Source organism: Trachinotus anak, unplaced genomic scaffold, assembly GCF_046630095.1.
Source record: "Trachinotus anak isolate AG129_WGS33_773 ecotype Australia unplaced genomic scaffold, CSIRO_AGI_Tana_v1 ptg000011l, whole genome shotgun sequence".
NCBI classification, from domain to species: domain Eukaryota; kingdom Metazoa; phylum Chordata; class Actinopteri; order Carangiformes; family Carangidae; genus Trachinotus; species Trachinotus anak.
The window spans coordinates 21,838,818-21,859,442 of NW_027273862.1; the positions used below are offsets into that span (position 1 = coordinate 21,838,818).

Here is a 20,625-nt window from a genome sequence, read left to right on the forward strand (position 1 = left end):
TTTGAACACTGTGTAAAATCACTGTATGTAATCAAACTAACATTTTGGGCAATTGTGGTCATTTCTCGTAACTTCACATGACTACACACAGGTGTACGCTGTGTGAAATCGCCACTTCCAGTGTATTACATGATGTTGAGGTTGTCTAGCACATTTGCAGTGGTCAGTTCAGACACTGGGTTTAACCATACTTTAGTTGAAACTACTTGTTTTGACACCGTAGCATCTAGATTAGCACACAGCTGTGGTTTAGACCCCTTCAAGTTCCACTTGCAGTTACCACGCTAAACTACAACTAAACTAGTCTATGATGCCCACTTTCTTATTTTGTTAATAAAGATGCTACTGGCACCAGAACTCTGCCCTGATAGTTGTAGTTGGTTGATTCAACGCCACTTAGTGCTTTCAAAGAGTATCCAGCTCACTCAGGTGCATGGTGTGTGGTTTGAGGTGTGTGTGCTTGGATTTTTGCAGAGGCTGTAGTTCAGCTATTAGAGCAGCTGCCTCCCAGCCTATAGCAGTCCGTATGTTAAACCACACTGTGGCATAATGTACATGTTGGTTGCTAAAAATACTGCAACCGCTGTGCTTTACCATGATGCTTTTCTTACAATTGTGGCTTGTTGTTTAGGGATTTTAAGGCTCTTTGAAGTGCACCGAAGCCCTTTTCAGCTAATTGTTCAGTGATCAAAGAAAAAAATGCTAGTATACTTATAATTTAGGGGTAATCCTAATAATTTACTGTGTGAGCGTTGATAGCCAGCTGTTTTTGTGTTATCACTGAATATCAGCTGATCAATAATCAGATATATTGACTGGCGAAATAGCACTTATTTAATATCACTGCCTCACACAGCAGCACTCAGTAGTTAGTTTAAGTACTTTGTCATGTCTGGACACAACTAGGCCCTGCTTATCATCTGAAGGGTTTGAATATTTAATTATTTTTTCAGGCTTTTTATGCCTTTATTATAGCTGAGAGACAGGGAAGTTGGGGAGAGACAGAGAGAGGATGACACGCAGCAAAGGGCCATGCGTCGGACCTGAACCCAGGCCGCTGTGGTTAGGACTAAGCCTTAATGGGACGCCCTCTACCAGGTGAGCTACTGAGGCGCCGCCAGTTTTCCCCTCTTTGATACATTTCTGAATACCTTCTGAATTCACTGCAGCCTTTATCTGTTTGTTTATCTGTGAAATGGGCAACTCTCAGTTTTCTTTTCTAGCAGGTGCTTCCTGCAAGCTTATACCATTTCTTCACTGTTATTCTAGTTACATTTGGTTGTTTTTTCAAAATTGATCAGATATCACGAGACTTCCAGCAGCAGCTAGGGAAAACCTTTTGAAAACTGGGCTGCTATTGCTGACAGAATCCCTGCCTATGCCCAGCGAAAGGAAAACTGCATGTAATGCTGGATGACATGACACCAGGTAAGCTATTTCTTATAGTCATATGCCATAATCTATAAAAAAATAAATAAAATAAAACAATTAAAAGACAGATTTGATATTTTGGAAAATAAACTGTATTTTGGACTTCCCTATCTCTATTTGCCTTTGTATTGAGAAACGTGTCCCTGAAGTTGGACTGTAGTAGACCTCTCTGCTTTTCTCTCCTTGCTCTGTCCTTCGTAGAACAACGTAAAGTCGGCAAACAAATTCAGTCCGTATGAATTACACACCTGAAGTGTGTCAAACAGCCCTACACACTATTAAGAAAATGTTTTATGGTCTGATGAAACTCAGGTTGAACTGTTTGGATAGAACATGTTGCACTTCCAGAATGGCTCGTTTGAGGTTACTGGTACCAAAGGAGGTTTGACCAGTTATGAAATTCACCAGCACTGTGAATGTTTAACGGGTTTGTTCCCTAAAGACAATTATAATTGTGAGATAATATCTTAAGCACATTGTGTTTGTCTATACTTATGACTTAGATTTTTTAAAAATGAATACAGAAAACCTTTCCTTTTCCATATCTTTTCTTGAAATTACAGTCGTAATTTCATACTAGAAGGCTGGCGATGTTCATTCTTCGTTATTAGTGACAGACCCTTGTCTCACAATACTTTTTTGGACTTTCCCAACCTGCCTGTTGCTCTCAGCCCCAAGCTCACTTCTCGCCTGAAAATGAAATTAATAATATATACTTCCTAGTTTTCAATACATGTTTCCCAAAAAGGGATGAATATATTTTCAGACAAAGATTTGGTGCGATACAAGTAATTTTTGCAGCAGGATGGTGAGTGTGCTCTTGACTCAAAATAAACTGCAGTACCCATGTCCGTGGTGGTGAAGGAACATGTCACCCAGGGCAACAGTGTGGTTCACTGATGTGCTTATAATAGTTCTGGACAACAATGAAGCTTTGTAGCACAGAGGAAGAAGTGATCAGGCTTTAGCTATGCACAGTAGTTGTTTTTTGGTTTTAGCCTTGCCATGGAATTTGTTGACAATAAGAAAAATTTTAAACTCAACCACACTTTAACCTCCTTTAACATTTTTTTTTCTAATAAAAGAAAACCCTTATGTCACTATTTGCTTTGATGACTTTGAAGGCACACCCTTATGAGGTTTTTTTTATACCGATGACATTATGATACAATAGTTGACCTTCACCAGCAGATGGCAGTGTTGTTTATTTGGTAAACAGAAAATCTAATTAGTCATTTTTGACAGATGCTGTTTTTTAAGGCTACATTTTGTGTGTGACTGGACAGAAAATGACTTTACTCTTAATACACAAGCATCTTTAAAGGAGTCATCTGTCTAGAATAAATTAGACAACTGCTTCAGTCATTCTCAGGGATTTTGTCACGTCTTACACATTGATGACATTTGATCAGTGCTCTAATATATCTTTCACATGTCTGTCTACTGTGTCCTGAAAAGGGAATTTGAAGCGGTTTTTATAAGATCATTTGTTAATCACTCACTTTGAAGCTAATTCAAACTGTATGAATACAATTGGATGCAAAATTAAAACACTACAGTTTCTCTATTTATTACTGTAATCAGCTTGTCTTTGTCAATTTATTAATTTATATATTTACGAAAACAGAAATGCAATTTCATTGTTTATTTGTATCTGTTTTGTAGTTAGCACCGCCTTTGATCAATGGATATGACTATTCAGTTAATTACAAAGTGACTAAATATTTAACCTTAACAAACAGCATTTTGTTCAGAACTCAAGCTTGGTTGGTTGCCAATTTATAAAGACATATTTTAATGTGGGGCAATTCGTTTTTGACTGATATTGCTGCTTGTCACTTGTATGTGGGAGAAGACAGACTACCTAAATGAAGGGCTTATACACATGTTCATGATACTACAGTCACTTCAGTTTTACTGTTAAAATGTATCTATCAATTGCCAACAACAAAAATAAAAACCCAGTCTATTTTAATTCCACATTTATAAAGGCCATTCAGCATTTTTGCGAGATTTACACATTTCTTATGGTTACGTGTGGTTTTTAAAATACATGGGAGGATCCCAAATATTTTTTGCTCACGCGTGAGAGGTCACTTGATGCTGTCCTCTCATTAGGTTTAATAGATAAAAATGCCATGATTATTGGTGGCTGAGAACCAACCAACTAAAAGGAGAAAAAACTAACAAAATAATTAACTGGCTGTTCTTATTTTGGACTAATCTCTTTCAAACATGCAGAGATTGATCAATTAAGCTTGAAATACAAACAGAAGCAGTTGAAATGTTGTCATGACAACTAATTTCAATGAAATCAAAATGACAAAACCTCATCATTATTTCAAAACATATTAGGTACATAACATGAATCTGCAAATATATCATATGACAATAATATATTGTTATGGATTTTGACAATACTTACAAGAAATCATTTACAAGTTTCACATTCATTTAAAGGGCGGCATGGTGGTGCAGTGGTTCTGGGTTTGAACCCCAGGCCTTTCTGTGTGGAGTTTGCATGGGTTCCTTCTGGGCTACTTCCGCTTCCTCCTACAGTCCAACGACATGCACACTAGGTTGATTGATGACTCTAATTTGCCTGTAGGTTTGAATGTGAGTGTGTCTGGTTGTTTGTTTCTATATGTTGGCCCTGCGATAGACTAGTGACCTACCCAGGGTTTGCCCTGCCCTCACCCAATGTCAGCTGGGATTGGCTCCAGCCCCCCCACGACCCAGTTTGGATAAGCGGTACAGGAAATGGATGGACGTTCTTGTTCTTGTGATGCAAAAAATTTGGACATAATTTCAATGTGTGTGAAGTAAAACCAGCAACTTTATGATTGTATTGTTAAAAATCATTACAAAAAGAAATTTTGCTTTGAATCATTAAAAACATATTTGCTTTAAACTTACATTTTACTATATAATTTTCTTTCTTAATTTACTGTTTTCTGACACATGTTCACACATACCAGACTATGGCAAATATACATGTTATATATTTCAAGTAATGTTTTTAAATATAGATTTTCTTCTTTCTTTCTTTCTTTTTATTGAAGAAATTCAGTTACACTGAATGTGTTTTTCCTCCCATCTCCTCAATCGCCCTCCCACACCCTCCATATAATGATAAAACATTGCAATAGATAGATACATCAATAAATGAGTCCCTTCACACACAGTCTAGATGACTCTTAATATTATAAAAGTATTGCATCATAGGATCCCAGGTGGAACAAAACTTGTGAGCAGAGGCTCTCAGGGCAAACTTTATTTTATCAAGATTCATAAACTTTATCAGGTATTAAAGTCAGAAGGATAACTTTGGAGGGGCTGGTCATTTCCAGATTAATAAAGTTTTCTTCTTCTTGCCGATATTAATGCAAATACAATAATATTCTTTGATTTAATGTTCAGTGAAAAAAAAAAAAACTGCTGCCCAAATGCTTGGCTTCAATCTTCTGCTTGTGGCTTTGTATAGATGCTCAAAACTACTTGCCCATAGATAGGGAAGGGCAGGTCCGGAGCATGAGTCAAGTCTGCTGGAGCACTGTGACACCTACAAGTATAAATTAAGATATATTATGGAGAACTTTACATTGAATCAACCTGAAATCCTGCTGTGTAGTCCTTTCTTAGCAGCATTTCACTTCAAGCCCAATTTCCATTTCCCAGCATACTTTAGATTGAGATTTTTAGGGATATAGGCAGGTTGAATTTTGGTTTTTAATGTTTTACATCAAATGTTGAAAAATAAAAGACTTCGCTTTACTTTCTGTTTGGAGGGAAGTAGGTTTACAATACAAATCTATTATGTATGAAATATATGATAAATTGTACTGTATACCGACAAACCCTCAAAAAAGCAATCAACTTTTTACTCTAATTAAGAAAAAAAGTGACATTTTGTTGTGCTTGCAGTATTTAAGTTAACAATATGAAGATTAGATCTAACATCAATTTTCATGGAACCATTCGGTGTGGATGAATATTTTCAATAACCAGAAATTTGAGAAGTGTGTGTATATGTAAACTAGTTTGTGGCATTAGTCTTTCCACTTCTGAAGCCCACCCACACTTCCTTTAAATGTACTAATTTTAGATGAAAGGAAATGAAAGAGCTCTATGCTTTGGTCTTTTTCGCTCATAATGTTTATCTATATATTGTTTAATACTGTTGTGGGGTAAAACAGAAGCTGCTTTTGGTTTGAAACAGAAGTTGGAAATATTATGAAAATGAAATATATGTCTGTCAAAGAATGCAAAAAACTGTCGTGTCTGTCTGAATTTTTTCCAGTGGTGCGACATATGTCACACTTTAAGGACACACAGACTGAGACAGGATGACGGCATAGAGAGCTGGAAATGTTATCAGATCATATCAGCTGTACGTCTGTCGGGCCTCTCATGCATATCCCACATATGACAGGAAAACAGAGTGAAGTCAGGCCCTGAGGTTGCCCACGTGGAAACACTGAAACAGAGCCCTGCGCTCAAGAGAGAGAAAAAGAAAGTATTTTTTTTCCTCTTTTCACTAGACATACATACAACACACAAAATGCTCTAGCTCTAATGAGCAGTCTTTCACACTGGTGTTCATTTCTGGTTTCCTCGGTAGTAGGTATAATTTGTCCCTTCTGTTGAAGTTCAAAAGAAGATAAGGATCTGCTTTCCCCTTAACACCCAAATGTGATGTCAGTTCCTCTTTGAGGCGACAGACATAAATGTTCGTGATATCTTCGCCATCATTTGTAATCTATAAAAAGTGGAGACAGAAAGCAAGAAGAAGTGAGCATTGTGTTTGAACCGTCCTCAGCTGGCATATTACACATTGTGAATTTCCAGTAAGTGAAAGGGGGGGGTCCCTGCCACAGCTCTGCTTCTTCCCCCACCTCCTCATGTACTTTCAACCTTTTCCCTTCAAGTACTACATCATCAATCTGTTTTGTCTTATGTGTTTTCTTTTCAACACTCTCACAGGAATGTGATGTATATGACAAGTCCACCGAGTGAGATGTAAGAAAAAAGTTTGAATGAAGGCACAGTGTGCAGTCAGTGAGTCCCACAGTGCTGCACGGTGTTGGAGTGGAGAGGGTGGGTTAGGTTGTGAGAATGGATGGGGAGGCACCTTGTCTTCTCAGAAACAGCATAATGACTTTGTTACTGAGTTACCACAAGCAAACACTACGGGCAACAAGATTCTGGGCCAATTTACAGGCAGCATCTGAGATATGTAATGAGGAGAATATGCAGGATCACAGTCATTTAGTGGAAAAGGGTCTCTTTCAAAATCCCCGCCGACACTCCCATAACTGAAAAACGGAAATCCAGTTCATTTCATAACTCTGCGCAGTCATAATGTTCAGTGATTGTACAGGTGGCTTAATAAGAAATGAACGCTTAATATGAGTGTGAGTAAAGGTGTAAATACAAAAGTAATAATGATGATGTGATAGTATGTTGTGTCCTTGATCCAAGTTCACAATCCTGATCCAGCAAAATTACACTGTTTTGAACACCACAAACACAAATGACTTTTCCTCTAACTCCACCGTGAGGTAGTCATTTGTGATTTTTAGTGACATACAGTATCTCATAAACTACTTGAAAGGTTGCCATGAAACTTCATATAGATCCAGGTCACATGGTGATCACTTAAATTCTCATCCAGCACCATCAGCAAGTCCAAATCTTTAATTTGTCCGGTACTTTGGTTTAAGGCCAGATATGAGCAAATGACATTTCCATCAGCTTCAGATATACTTTGTGTTTAGTGCTAATTAGCAAATGTTAGCATTTTAACACGCTTAATTAAGACAGTGAACATGGTAAACATTATACCCACTGAGCATCAGAATGTAAGCACACTGTTATTTAGCTCACATCTAGACCTAACCTCAAAGAGCTGCTAGCATGGCATGTATGATATAATCCATATAGCCTCTCTAAAAAAGCTATATGTAAGTTTTTGCTATTGCTACATAGATAACCTCAGCATTAATAGCTGTTTTCTTACCAGTCTTGAAGAAACATTGCGAGGTCAGCATCAAATTTTATTCCATTACTCACTAAGTGCTGTCTTCAGTGTTGGAAAGCAACGTCAATATCGCTTGAAGTTAGCATGCTCAACAGCTAGCTGGCCTCTCATCACTTTCCGATAGCGAGTCACTGTAGCGTCCAGTCTGCCCTGAATTAGTAGGGCCGTTTATAACCTCTTTTATTGTACACACAGTGATGGCTGACGCAGTTGGCAAGTGATCATCACCATCACCTGCTCTTGGCAAGAAACCATGTTCAGTGGCATAACTTATATATAACTGATAGCCTATATATATATATTTAAAGAGGTTTTTAGTGTACGATGTGTTCACACTGGAAAAGTGACTTAATGAAGTATACACGATGCAGATTAAATATGGTCGATTTTTGAGTGATCTGTTAATGGATAGGTCTACTATTTTCCCATGGTGCAGTACACAAAGGAAATGGAGGAACTGCTAACAAGTGGAAAAAATTACAATAAGTTGTGGGTGGATGAAACACCTCCAGAAAGATTTGGAGAACAAAAAAACACAAGTGTTAAATCTTGAGAAAGAATTGCTTTCCATTTCTACTGTGTCATTTCCTATTGGTTTAAAGTGTCCAAAACAGTATAGTAGTACATACTATTAGTATGGATTTGGGACACAGCCTCAATTTTATTTCTAAAGGGAAAGTGAAGAATCACCAACTGTGAGTGTGCTTCAATCCTATTTATTTATTTATCCATTCTCTTTATTGAAGCAGTAGAAAATGTGAGGAAGGGAAACACTGAAGAAAGTCTTTAGTCAGTTTGATACAAAGTCAGGTTTGTTTCCACAGACGCTATCACACAGTACGCCTTCATATCAAATTTAGTATTATTATTAGATTCATTTAGTGTGGTACTATTATGGCAGCCTCTGTGGCTCATTCATTTGTTTTATTAAATTTCACTGAATATCACATTATAAATCCTTTAATGAAACAGGGGGGGGGAGGGGGTGGGGTGGGGAGGTAGTTTTTACATGTTGATGAAACGCAGCCATGCGTTGGACCTATTTTCCTGTCAAATCTTTGACGTGTTACATATTTGAAAATATAATTGAATTTAAATTCATGATGTCAAACTGCCATCATTCTTGTGTAATCCTCTATTGCTGTCACCACAATTGGCATAACTGTAAATAACCTGTTTAAATCCAAGAAACGTATATATTCTATCTTCTGTAGGCGGCATTTACATAAAAGATAAATGGCATCTTGCTTAAAAATTTGTTGCGTGATATTCTTTTTCTTTTTAATAGTCATTCAGTTAAAGGGGGATTTCTGCATGACTCACACAAGTGTATAAAAGAAATGTAAGCCCACATTTTGGTTTACTGTTGGATGGGAGAGAGAGAGAGAGAGAGAGACAAATGCAGAGGGCGGAGAGAAGACAGAAGAGAGACAACACACAGCAGAGAAGGAGAGAAACACCAGTTGCTGAAAGAGGAAGTGCTGTGGATGTGGTGACAGGTCAGTACCTACCTAACTACCATTATAACACACACAGACTTACTTCCTGACAACATCTCAACATAAGTTAGTACGGACTCTAAACCAGAGCTGACATATACCAGCACCTGGCACATCCTGTTATTGCTTGTAACGTCTCTGTAGGGAGACAATAGATATCGAACTTCACTGATAGTAGCTGCCCCAAACCCAGACCCTTTCAGTCTTTTAAAACTTGTCTGGGTAGCTGATTTAGCTGCGTAGTGTGTACTGCTAAACTCTTTAATTACATGGACTCTTTGAAGAAACATGGCTCAAACCCACGGAAATGTATTTCAGATTTCTGACACTACCAGACAAATCAAAGGAGCAGTCATAGGACACGGCCTTAATGATGTCTCACCAAAGTTGAATCCTAAGCTTTTAAAGGAAAACTATAAGGACAGTGAGAAAGTTGGTGTTCAACATGCTCAATGTCAAAGTGTAGTATTTTTTCTTTTCTAATTAATGGGGAAGCTGTGTCTGTAAAGTAAGAGTTTAGATAGAAATGATAGTTCGGACCAATCATGAACTGCCACTTCGGTCCTTTTTCCTCAAAGCGTGTGTTTAAAATTCAGGCAGAACATCTAACTTGGAGCAAATCAGACTTTTGTTACACTTTTTATTCAGTTAAATGAGAGCTAGTTTTCTTGCAGTTCATTTTCCAAAGTCGTTGCTGTTATAACGGTGAGATGAGTTACCACAAATTCACAACAACGCCCAGTCATTGGCTGATGTGGTAAATGCTTGTGAATGAAACTCTCCTGTTCAAATGTATAAATGATCCCTCAAAGCCAACCATTAATCTGTGTGTCTGTCACCCCCTGCAGGACACCCTCCGCAGTCTGAACAACAGCACCGGGGTAAGCACGGGAGGGATGATGGGAGGAGCTGTCAAGTCCAGTCCCAGGTTGAGGTTAATGCTAATCGTGATAGGGGTTGTTTATTACCAAACACCTAACATGTTAGCATTAGCTTCACTCTGGGAAATAACCCCACTAACTGGAGACCTCTGCTACCACTGATACCAGTACTGGGATGCAAGGCTCATCATGCAGCTAAGGAATATGATACACATGCAACTGTTCACTGTATTACCCTGTTCTCCATGAAGCTGTCGAGATGCTGCAGCCATGGGACACTGAAAAGAGCACCTTTAAATCTTTCAACCTTAACACACCTCTGATTGCTGTCCAGTTTAAAACAGTCTATCTTTTCCTTGTCGGCCATTCTTTCGTGATGCTGGATGTATGCTTTGGGTTGACCTTCACCTCACACCTAGTTTTCTGACACTGGGCGACATTTCTAAAATGCCTTGGTAATCTTCTGATTTCACCGTTCCTTTGATGCATTCAATGCCTCCAGCACCAGAGGCAGAGAAGCAGCCCCACATTGTGATAGAACCTCCGCCATGTTTTTCTGTAGGTGGGGTGCTCTTTTACTTATCTGCCTCATTATCCAACAATGACAGTGGCTTATCTACCAGTCAAAAAAAACCCCATTAGTTTCACCTTTTTTGTGCCTTTCTTTCAATACTGGGGTCCTCTTTGGCTTTCACCCACGGAGCCCTACTTGGTTTAGTGTGCTGCGTATGGTACTGGCTGATTGCTTCAAGTCAGCCTGGAGCTCTTTAAATGTTTGCATGGTATTTTTACACAATCCATACCAACCTTCACAGACTCCTCACACTGAGTTTCTTCTTAGCGTCACGTCCTGGAACTGCTTTAACAGTTTTATGACTGCGAAACTTCTTGATAACATTACAAACTGTTTTTTTTGTTCACTGACAATGAATTTAAATATTACCATTGCATTTATTTCTTAGAATATTCTGAATTATGTAGGCTACCTGAAATTCAGGGGTACCAATAATTTTGACCAGGACTGTGTGTATCACTTATACCATAGTATAAAAGGAAAACTTTAGTATTCTGTATGAAAGTAGTGCGTGCAAATGGTGAATATACTATATTTTGACATTGAAAGCAACCAGCATGGTGAGGCACTTGTGCTTTTTGGCCATAAAGACTATAGGCTAAGTAAAATGCTCATACTTCATATGCTAAATAACCCATTGACAACCATGTGGCAATGAATGCATCATTGAAAAAACCTCATGAAAAGCTGATGTTTCAACATTAGTCATATATTGAGTTTTCATTGCAATATGTAGTCACGGTGATTTGAGCAATAGATCATGGTCAGCCCTAAGTTGTGTTTGATTTTTCTGTTGGTAATAAATCGACCCCCACCACTGATTATTGTATCTGAAATTGCACCAATTAGAAACAACGAAGAAAAAGGAGAAAGAAAAAAATGATCTGAATCACAGTTCAACTAGTGAAAAATCTTCTGGTCAGCTCATCATCAGACAAAGCAAAAACCTAATCACCACACTAATGAAACACTACAGAGATTTGTTTTGTGATTAAATTCACTTTGCTTTATTTGTATTGCATGCATTGCATTTTATTGGTTAGCTGCTTCAGACAAAAGGTGGATTCATATTCAGCTGATATCTGAATTTGTGTCATGTTTGGAGTCTGCTTGTAAATGTATGTTGGCACCTGAACGCAAAACAAGAAAATAAAATGAGTCCTAAACATCTGAGATTTGTGTTTCTGAAGTTTGTTTTAGAAAGACCAAAAGTCGGACGTGTATATTTTTGTGTTTACATGAGAAAACATCTCTTCATCTCCTTTCTCTGTAGTCCATGTCAACAAAACTCGAGGTTTAAATGAATTATAAATATGAAAGATGTTGCCAGCACTTTGAACACATAGAGCCCAGCCTGTTCTCGACAGAAAGGCAGACATTTCTGTACAGTTCAGACGTCATTTGTGGTGCTTTAGTCTTGTGACAGAAGCCCTCTGTAATCTTTTAAACCACTTTGACATTAGTTCAGATTCCCTGAAAATGAGGGGGATTAAAGCCTTGGCTCCTTAAATACAGAATATACAGGATTTTAAAGAAAATCCCAACTCATCCATTCAACAGTGATTCTAAATGTATTGATCCATATTGCAATAAAAATCATGACAACAAAATATCAAGTTCAGGATGTAGTGGAGGATTTCTTACACTCAGCTGCTTACTTGTTTTTTATTTGAGAAATTCAGCCTACAAATGGTCATATCTTGTCATGTCCTTATCTCATTAAAGTCTGTGTATCCAGGGTAGAGTATAGGTTCATTTAAGGTGATCGTGAGTCACAACTTTCATTTGTCTCTCTATTCGTCACCATCAGTGTTTCCCTACAACAGGGGAGACCACAGAAAGTTTGATTAATCAAAGCTGTACTCAGGTCCTGAATTTCCCCATATGGCTACTGCACTGACAAGACTTTGAGTAGGGGATAATTGCTGTGTGTGTGTGTGTGTGTGTGTGTGTGTGTGTGTGTGTGTGTGTGTGTATTGAATGTCCAAACATATGTTCATATGTTGCAGGTTAAGCCATGTAGCAAATGGTATAAATAATAAGATAATATAAAAATGGTATAACTAAAGATCACTCTGAAGAAATGATCGTGGATCTAGTCATCAGTTCTAACAAGAGCAGATTTCTAGATAGACAAAACGTCAATCTGTAAACAAATCACTGTGTTTTCCCGAAGAAAATCCCCCTATTATCATAAGCTGTCAATCAAGTATCTTATTTTATTTAAACAACCTACAATCATAAATTTGCCTCAAATGACGCAGTGTATCCATCTTCCATCTTTTAGATGTAGAAAAAAAAAAAAATTTTAACTAGAAAAAAAAAGATTTATTTGAAAAATAAATAAATAATTATTTGATAAATAATTCACTCACAGATGTGGATATTAAACCTAAATGTCTTTGGTAAAAGTGCAGGAAAACTTGTGACCATTTTAAGCTACATGTTATTGTTTTTGTGTTTGTTTTTGTTTTTTTGTTTTCTTTTGTTTTGTTTTTGTTTTGTTTCTGGTTTCTTGGGGTTTTTTTTTTTTTTGTTTGTTTATTTTTAAAAGATGTAGGAGCATAAATGCACTATTCAAAATTCACCAAAGAAACAAAGTGTTTTTTTGCTCTTGATTTTTTAAATCTCAGTTAATGTAAAGAAATGTAGGCTACAGGAGAAGAAGGGGTGGGGTGGTGGGGGGGGTGGGGGGGGGGGGGGGGGGGGGGGCGACCAGCCCCGGTCTCCCCTACGCATGAGCCTGTGAATGGGCGGACCGGTCAGTCAGCTGATGACTAAATACTCCACACAATCTCTGTCCTCAATACATGGATTTCGTCACACGAATGATTTTCTAGCCAATTACGCACAATGTGGAACATTTCATGCAACTGCAGGAGGAAGAGTCGCAACTTGGTGGGCTCTCAGACAGGAATGTGTCTTCTGCGCGCACCTGGGGCCACTGGAGACATGCAGAGGCAACAGATTTTAGCCTGTTTTCACTCTGTTTTATGATACTGAGCCGTCGTGTACCTGCCTGTGATGGGGAGAAGCGCATGGGGCTGCGGTGCCGTGATCCTGCTGGCCATCATTTGCTGGTGTCGTGCCGCCACTCTGGAGTCCATCCACTGGACCGGTTCCAATGCAAAGTAGGTGGATGCATCTGTTTCACACTGGATGGATGCAACTTTCTGCAGCTGCTTTGTGCATATGGTGTGACAGAACCGACTGGCTGAAAGTTGAACAGAGGAGACTGCAGAACAATAGCTACAGTGTTGATATTTCATTTCAAGTAATTAGTCGATTCATGGTGCAGGGATTCATTGTTTAAGTCATTTATGAGGCAAAAATGCCTCTGGTGTCTGCTTCCCCAGTGTGTGGATGTGTCTGTTCTGCATCATTTTAAATGATGCTACTTTATTTTCTTGATTAATTGATCACTTGTTTTATCTAGCCGATAGAATGTTAGAAAATGTGAAAAAGAGCTCATTACATATTCCTAAAGCCCAAGGTGCTGTTCTCAGTTTTGCTTGATTTGTCCAATCTCCAGTGTAAAACCCACAGATATTCAGTTTACTGTCACATAGGACAAAGAACACCGGCAGTGAGAAGCTGACACTGGAGGCTGTTTATTCTTAAAAATGACACTCAATGATCAAAATAGTTGCAAATTAATTTTCTGCTCATCCACTGAATTGATTGGATAATGATCTTTTCGGCTTTAAAACTGAATAACTTTTTGTCCTCAGACAAAAACAGCAATCTAAAAACATCTGCGTGAGCCTCTTCTTCTTCTTCTTTTTTTTTTTTTTTTTACTTGTAATGGACATTTTTAACTGATTTTTAATTATTAACTCATTGGATAATGCCAGGAGGTTTTAGAGCTCTCAAAACTAAAAGCTCTTGTTGAAAACTTAAAAACTTTGGCTTAATTCAAGCAGAGAATTAATCAATGATGTTGTAATGCGTATTGAATGTGCTATTAGATTTGTTTTCTCTTTTTATCCTCCTGTCACCCTCTTGCACACAGGTTTACTCCAGGTCAGGGTCTGGTCCTGTATCCTCAGATAGGGGACAAGATGGACATTGTGTGTCCCCGGGCTGATGCTTCCTCGGGGGGGAACGAGGAGTTCTACAGAGTGTACCTGGTCTCCCGAAGTCAGATAGAGAGCTGCACCATCGACAAGACGGATACACCCCTGCTGAACTGTGACAAGCCTCACCGGGATGTCAAGTTCACATTCAAGTTTCAGGAGTTCAGCCCCAACCTGTGGGGCCTGGAGTTCCTCAGGGGGAGGGACTATTATATCACCTGTGAGTGAGTCTAGATACTCCCTGCCACCTGTCCCCTGTGTTTGTCTCAGTGCATATGAACATATGCAACATCTTACAATCAGTCGAGCAGAGACACAAGCTGCTGGTTGCTACAGGTGGAGCGTTATTTGAATCAATGCTAGCAACTGTTTCTTTTTTCTTCCTCTCATGGGAACAGAGGAGGCCGTCATCCTTGGCTCCCTCTCAATTTGTCAGTTCGCGTGAGAATCAAAAAATGCGGCCTCGTTATTGGACCGCTGTCGGTTAAACCAGCATCTTAGTGGCAAGTGATGCATGAGATAGAGAGCAAGTCTGACCATGTAGCCTCATCCACCTCGCCACGCTCTGACAGCACACTTCGCTCTGGAAGGCCAGTGTGATTCCAAGGGCTTACATGCCCCAAATCACACAAGGCTTTTATAGCATCAGGCAGATTTGATGGGAGCTTTCATGGCAACGTGGCTTGTTGCCTGTGAGATGTTGTTATCTGACCTAAATGCTGCTAACAAGTCGATGTGTGTATGTGTGAGTGTGTTTGGGGAGTGACAGGGGTGAACCAGAGTTCTTGGTGCGTGCGTGTGTGTTTATACGCTTTTGAATGTATTTTAGTTCTTGTTATGTTGGTTATTTCTTTGACTGGCTGGCTACTAAATTTATTTTTATTTATTCATTTTGCCCACCACTAGCTGGAGCTGAAATTATTGGTTGATACATTGGTTAATGCAGTGGTCCTGCAATAAATGCCACCTCCATGAAGGTTATAATGTTAGGTATTGAGACCGTTTAGAGAGCTGTCGATTGTGTTTTCATTTTTGAGGTTGCAGTTTGTGGTGCTGTTGAACTGTATTATTTTAATCGGTTAAATCAAAAATGTAACATTTTTCCTAATTGCAGGACTGTTATATTAGACTGCATTTCAGCAAGATGTACATTGATCATTGATTAATCATGTAAGTTATTTATGAAAGTAAGAAACACAACATTCTTTGGTTCAAAACATCTTAAACATAAGGGTTTTATGAGGATATCCTTTGTCTCATGTGGTAGTAAGCCAAATACCTTTGGGTTTTGGGCTGATGGTCAGACAATATGAAGATGTCACATTGGGCACTGGGAACTTGTGATGGGTATTTTTAGCCGTTTTAGAAAAAAAGTTGTGAATTATTACTTGGTGCAGCTCTAGTTACATCTTTTGTTTTTCAGTGTGATTATCAATATACTAAATGCAACATCATAATTTGTGCTATAAGTGTCTGCATCTTCATGAGTAAGTGATGCAACATACAGCAACTGAAACAGCCTGCAAAGAAATCATAATAGAACTATGTATTGCTTGATAATCTCGTATTTGGATTATTGCATGAAGTACAAACTTGTGTTGTTTGCCTCCTCTCTCTGTTTATCAGCCACTTCTACGGGGGCTCTGCAGGGTCTGGATAACACCAATGGAGGGGTGTGTAGGACTAAATCCATGAAGCTGGTGCTGAGAGTTGGCCAAAGTGAGTAATTTGCCTTTGTGCGTGTGTGCCAGCATGTGTATAAAGCTGGGTGTGTGTGAACGAGAGACATGCAGAGACACGGCTATCTGACAAACAGTGCTAGAGTAACAACAGCAACAATTGTTTGGTTCTGGTTATTGTGTAATGCAATAATGTCACCTCCTCTCTGGAATTACTAAGTGGTCAGATAATCTCGATCGCTCTTGAAGAGAGATTTTCATCAGGAATTATCTCAAATCCCTAATTCAGCCCACTGGCAGCTTAAGGCCATCAGTATTATCTTGCATGCCATGGTTTGGACTGATTATTGCAGTCAATAATCTGTCTCTCTTTTTTTTGTATTAACATCAGAATAGCTGATGGTCCTTTTTTTTTGTGCTCTCATCGCATACATTGAAATTTAATAAAGCAGATTCAGAACATATCCACTGCCAGTACTTCACATGTTCTGAGGATAAATCACCCTATAATACAATATTCAAACAGAAACATACTGAACTATTTTTTTTTTTCAAACTATCAGTGCAATATAATAACAGTGTTATTTATTTATTAGGTAAGTAAATAAGCATTTAGTGTACTTGTTTATTCATGTGATGTATTTTGGTGTGTTATTGAGCTCCACATGATCAGAGAAATCGACAGATGCTGCATTTCTGTGTATGTTGCTAAAATTTTTAAAAGCTAAATCTGTTAAAGCCTCAAAATGCAATTTTCTGACCTCAGAAATGCGAAGTATTATTCATATAAATTATTCAAGGGTTTGAGTTAGAGATAAAAAATCAGCATTTTGTGTGTTTCTCAACTGATCATAACTAGGAATATGGGGCTGTTTTTCTGCTGTGTTTACAAACACTGCTGGTGTAAACAGCAGCAGAAAGCATTAATAACTCAGATTTATTATATCTTGTGTTAATGTCTGTGTATATTAAAAGTCCTGTCAGTCGCTGCTGTTTCCCGTTTTGTGTTTAGATTTTTTTATGGCCCCTCTGTTTGGATGGTGCCTTTAGAACTGAAAATATAATCATGTGGTTGTTTTGTACATTAATGTTAGATGTGTTGTGACTGAATTTAAATTAACATCAGTTGTGAACGAATGCTAATGCAGTTAATGCTAATGCATTACTGCTTTCCTCGTAACTTAATAAATGAAATAAATACATAAAAGTATTCTAAATGAAATTTTGGTTTAGTTTACTCAAATACCATAGTATATGGATCTAATACAGTACATTTTTTTGGTTGTATTTGTTTGGGAGAGACTTTTTTGCCGTCCTCCATATTTTCCTTCAAACTCAGATCTGGTGGAGGAAGTAAAAAGTAAAAAAACACCACTGCAAGTACAAGTCCTGCACCAGGTATCCAACATAAGCAAAAATACAGAAGCATTACCAGCAAACTGTCCTTCAACTATCAAAGTAAAAGTACTCCATACGTCCTTGTGGCGGATAAATGATCATATATGACATTATTAGATTAATGCTGATGACATCAGTATGTAAGCAGCAGTTTACTGTTCTAGCTGTTCATGGTGGAAATAGTTTTAAACACTTTATATTCAGTTAACTAGTTTAGTCCAGTGGCTCCAAACCTACGCGTTGGGCCCCTGCAAAGGGTCACAGGATAAATCTTGGAGGTTGTGAGATGATTAATGCAGTAGGGAAGAAGGAAAAAACAAAGTTCTGAAATGTTGGCTTTGTTTTGTGAAAGACTGAATGATTTTACCTCTTGAACTTTTCATAATAAACAACATGAGAAGTGTATCAGGGAAACCACAGCTTTAATTTAACCACAGCTAATATATTTTACTCAAAGCTCTCAAATATGTGTAGTGGAGTAAAAAAGTATGTTATTTCCCCCTGAAATGTTGTAAAGTAGGAGTATAATCTAACATGGAACATGGAGAATGGAAATGCTCAAATAAAACACAAGTTTCCTAAAACTGTGCTCAAGTACAGTACTGTGTATTTAGTTACAGCAGAGGCTATAAATTCCTAACTTTTAGTCCCCACATGGATAAAGCTTCAAAAATGCTGCACCTTACACTTCCTTCCCATAAAAGCCATTAACTCACACCTTTCATTAGATCCTTGCCTGGTAAATGTCATAAATGTATTAAACTCCACATCAGATTATTCAAGTGCTGTCATTTGATGTCATTTTCTCTGACTTGACAGCACTTCTCTAAAGTTACAGAAGACTTTATACAACCTCAAAATTGGTGGTGCCCCTTTTATATTTGATTTCCAGACAGTGAAGAAAGATAGAAACTCTTCTTGCTTTGATTCCAAGGGACTGACAGAAAACACTAATCACTGAACAAACATCACTGTACTTTCAACAGGAACCTTTTGTCATAACACGACTCGTTCTACACCACAATGACATAAGAAGCATACAATGAAAATGAGGAGATGTGAGGCAGGGTCCTAGAAGCTATATGTTGTGATTTTATTCATGTCAGCTGCTCAACTGTCTTGCTTTATATTCCAGGCTCTTCAGACCCGCCTACAACACTCCAGGAGTCCCCCACCAGATTCCCACCCGCACGACCAAAGGCCAAGGACACCTCTGCCAAAGAAAATGGTATAAAAAGCAAAACTGATATGAAGAGAAATGAAAGTGTTGCCTGGAGAATAGGTACAGGTGTATCTTTGACATTTAGACTCATATGACTTTACAACCTTTACACTTAAGAGACTATTTGCATGTTTTAACCTGTTAACTACAAAGCCATTTCTTAAAGGATAAAGCTGGTGATTATATATTTATATATTTAATATTAATAATTTATATTTATATTTGGTTTTTGTCAACAAATTTAATGAAAAGAAGAAGATATTAGAACATATTTGAGGTAAACTTGCACAAACATGTAAAAACACTAGTATAACCCTTTAAAATCGATATATGTGTACAGATTTCAGCTTGTAAATGTCACTGATATGCTCCACAAAGTGAAATATTTTGACCTTCCTGTTACATATAATGCATCTTATGAATCCACAAACACATTTTGGTAGGAATGAAAAATTGTATCCACCCAAGGATCAATAAGCATTCTCTTTATTTTTTGGATGTATTAATTCTTCAATATTCCAACTTATGTGCAAAGCTTCAGTGATCGTGGCTCACTGGCTCATTCAGTGACAGAAGAAGGCACCCGGCTGTTTATCAGTGTGACACTGAAGATTAGAGCATATTCTCCAGTGTCCAGCTTTGACAGAGGTTTTTCATGTTTACACATACCGATCGGCGCTGTACCAAACTGAGTGAAACTGTTTTTAAATCCCTCTGTTGCATGTTGCTTGTTTACTCTTTAATCTCAGTTTCTCCTCCCTCCCCCCCACCACTCCCGGCCTCTCCTCTGTTTCTCCTGAGAGCCGCGGGATCAGAAACAGGGCAAACCGACCCCAGTGGCAGCGGTGGCTCTGAGTCAGGACTGTTCATGTGGGTTTTCTCTGGCTGTGTGATCCTCCTTCTGGTCATCATGATTCTGCTGGCCCTGCTGTGGAGGTACCGTCACCGTCACTGTGTCCCCGAGAGCCAGCAGTCTGCCTCTGTGTCCCTCAACACTTTGGCTGTGCCAAAGCGGGACAGCATCAGCAGCGACAACAACGGCTCAGACCGCAGTGATGTTGTCTTTCCTCTGCGGGCTTCTGACAGCATGGTCTGCCGTCACTATGAGCGTGTGAGCACTGACTATGGGCCTCCTGTGTACATAGTTCAGGAGATAACGCCACAGAGTCCCACCAACATCTACTATAAAGTCTAGTGTTTGCTGCTCCAATGCCAGTCTTCTGCTAATATGCCGATAATAAATTTCAGCCATTGTGGACACACTCAGGCTATAGTCCATTGCACAATGCTGCCGTGGCTACAGTTGTAAAGTTCGTAGCGTGTGAAGAAATGTGGAGATTTTATCTGAGAGCTGTGCTGCACTGACTATCGACAGACAAATGTCAGTCTCGTAACTGTTCGGGTCACACTGCACCAAGCGCACAAAAAGCTGTTGAACCACTTTGTTTTCTTAGTGACGAGACAATCAGAGAGAAAATTGATGTGTCATAACATGTCATTCGGTAGTTGTGTTCAGTTAGTAATTTGTGAAATATGTCCGGAAGTGTTCGAATGCCAATTTGTTTTTGTTTTTATTTTTACAAAGAAATCAGTTGTTTCTCTTTGCCACTGAATGTGGCAGCTTCAGATGTACAGTATATGTGCATTTTGTTTTATTTATGAATAAACTGGGTTGATTGATATTGAACTCAGACATAATAAATGTGGGAGCACTTAAACAGGGATTTTCCTTTACTGAAGTGTGTAAACTTTATTTGAAATGCTGTTCAGTCAAATGGAAATCATGCTTTTGTGGCGTTTAATAAAGTCAAATAGTTTCAAGGGA

The 20,625-nt window shown here is 38.5% G+C and overlaps 1 protein-coding gene across 2 annotated transcripts; it reads left to right on the forward strand.

Annotated features, from left to right (window-relative positions):
- The first annotated feature begins 13,231 nt into the window (after positions 1-13,231).
- On the forward strand, positions 13,232-20,625 carry LOC139628409 (ephrin-B2a-like). Of its 2 annotated transcripts, none has more exons than XM_071490063.1 (5): positions 13,232-13,556; positions 14,438-14,721; positions 16,128-16,220; positions 18,714-18,806; positions 19,604-20,625. In XM_071490063.1, the coding sequence occupies exons 1-5, from the start codon at positions 13,450-13,452 to the stop codon at positions 19,993-19,995; spliced, it is 969 nt and encodes a 322-aa protein (XP_071346164.1). In that variant the 5' UTR covers positions 13,232-13,449; the 3' UTR covers positions 19,996-20,625. The 2 variants fall into 2 exon arrangements, with proteins under 2 accessions (XP_071346164.1, XP_071346163.1); XM_071490062.1 differs by having other exon boundaries at positions 13,300-13,556; positions 19,550-20,143.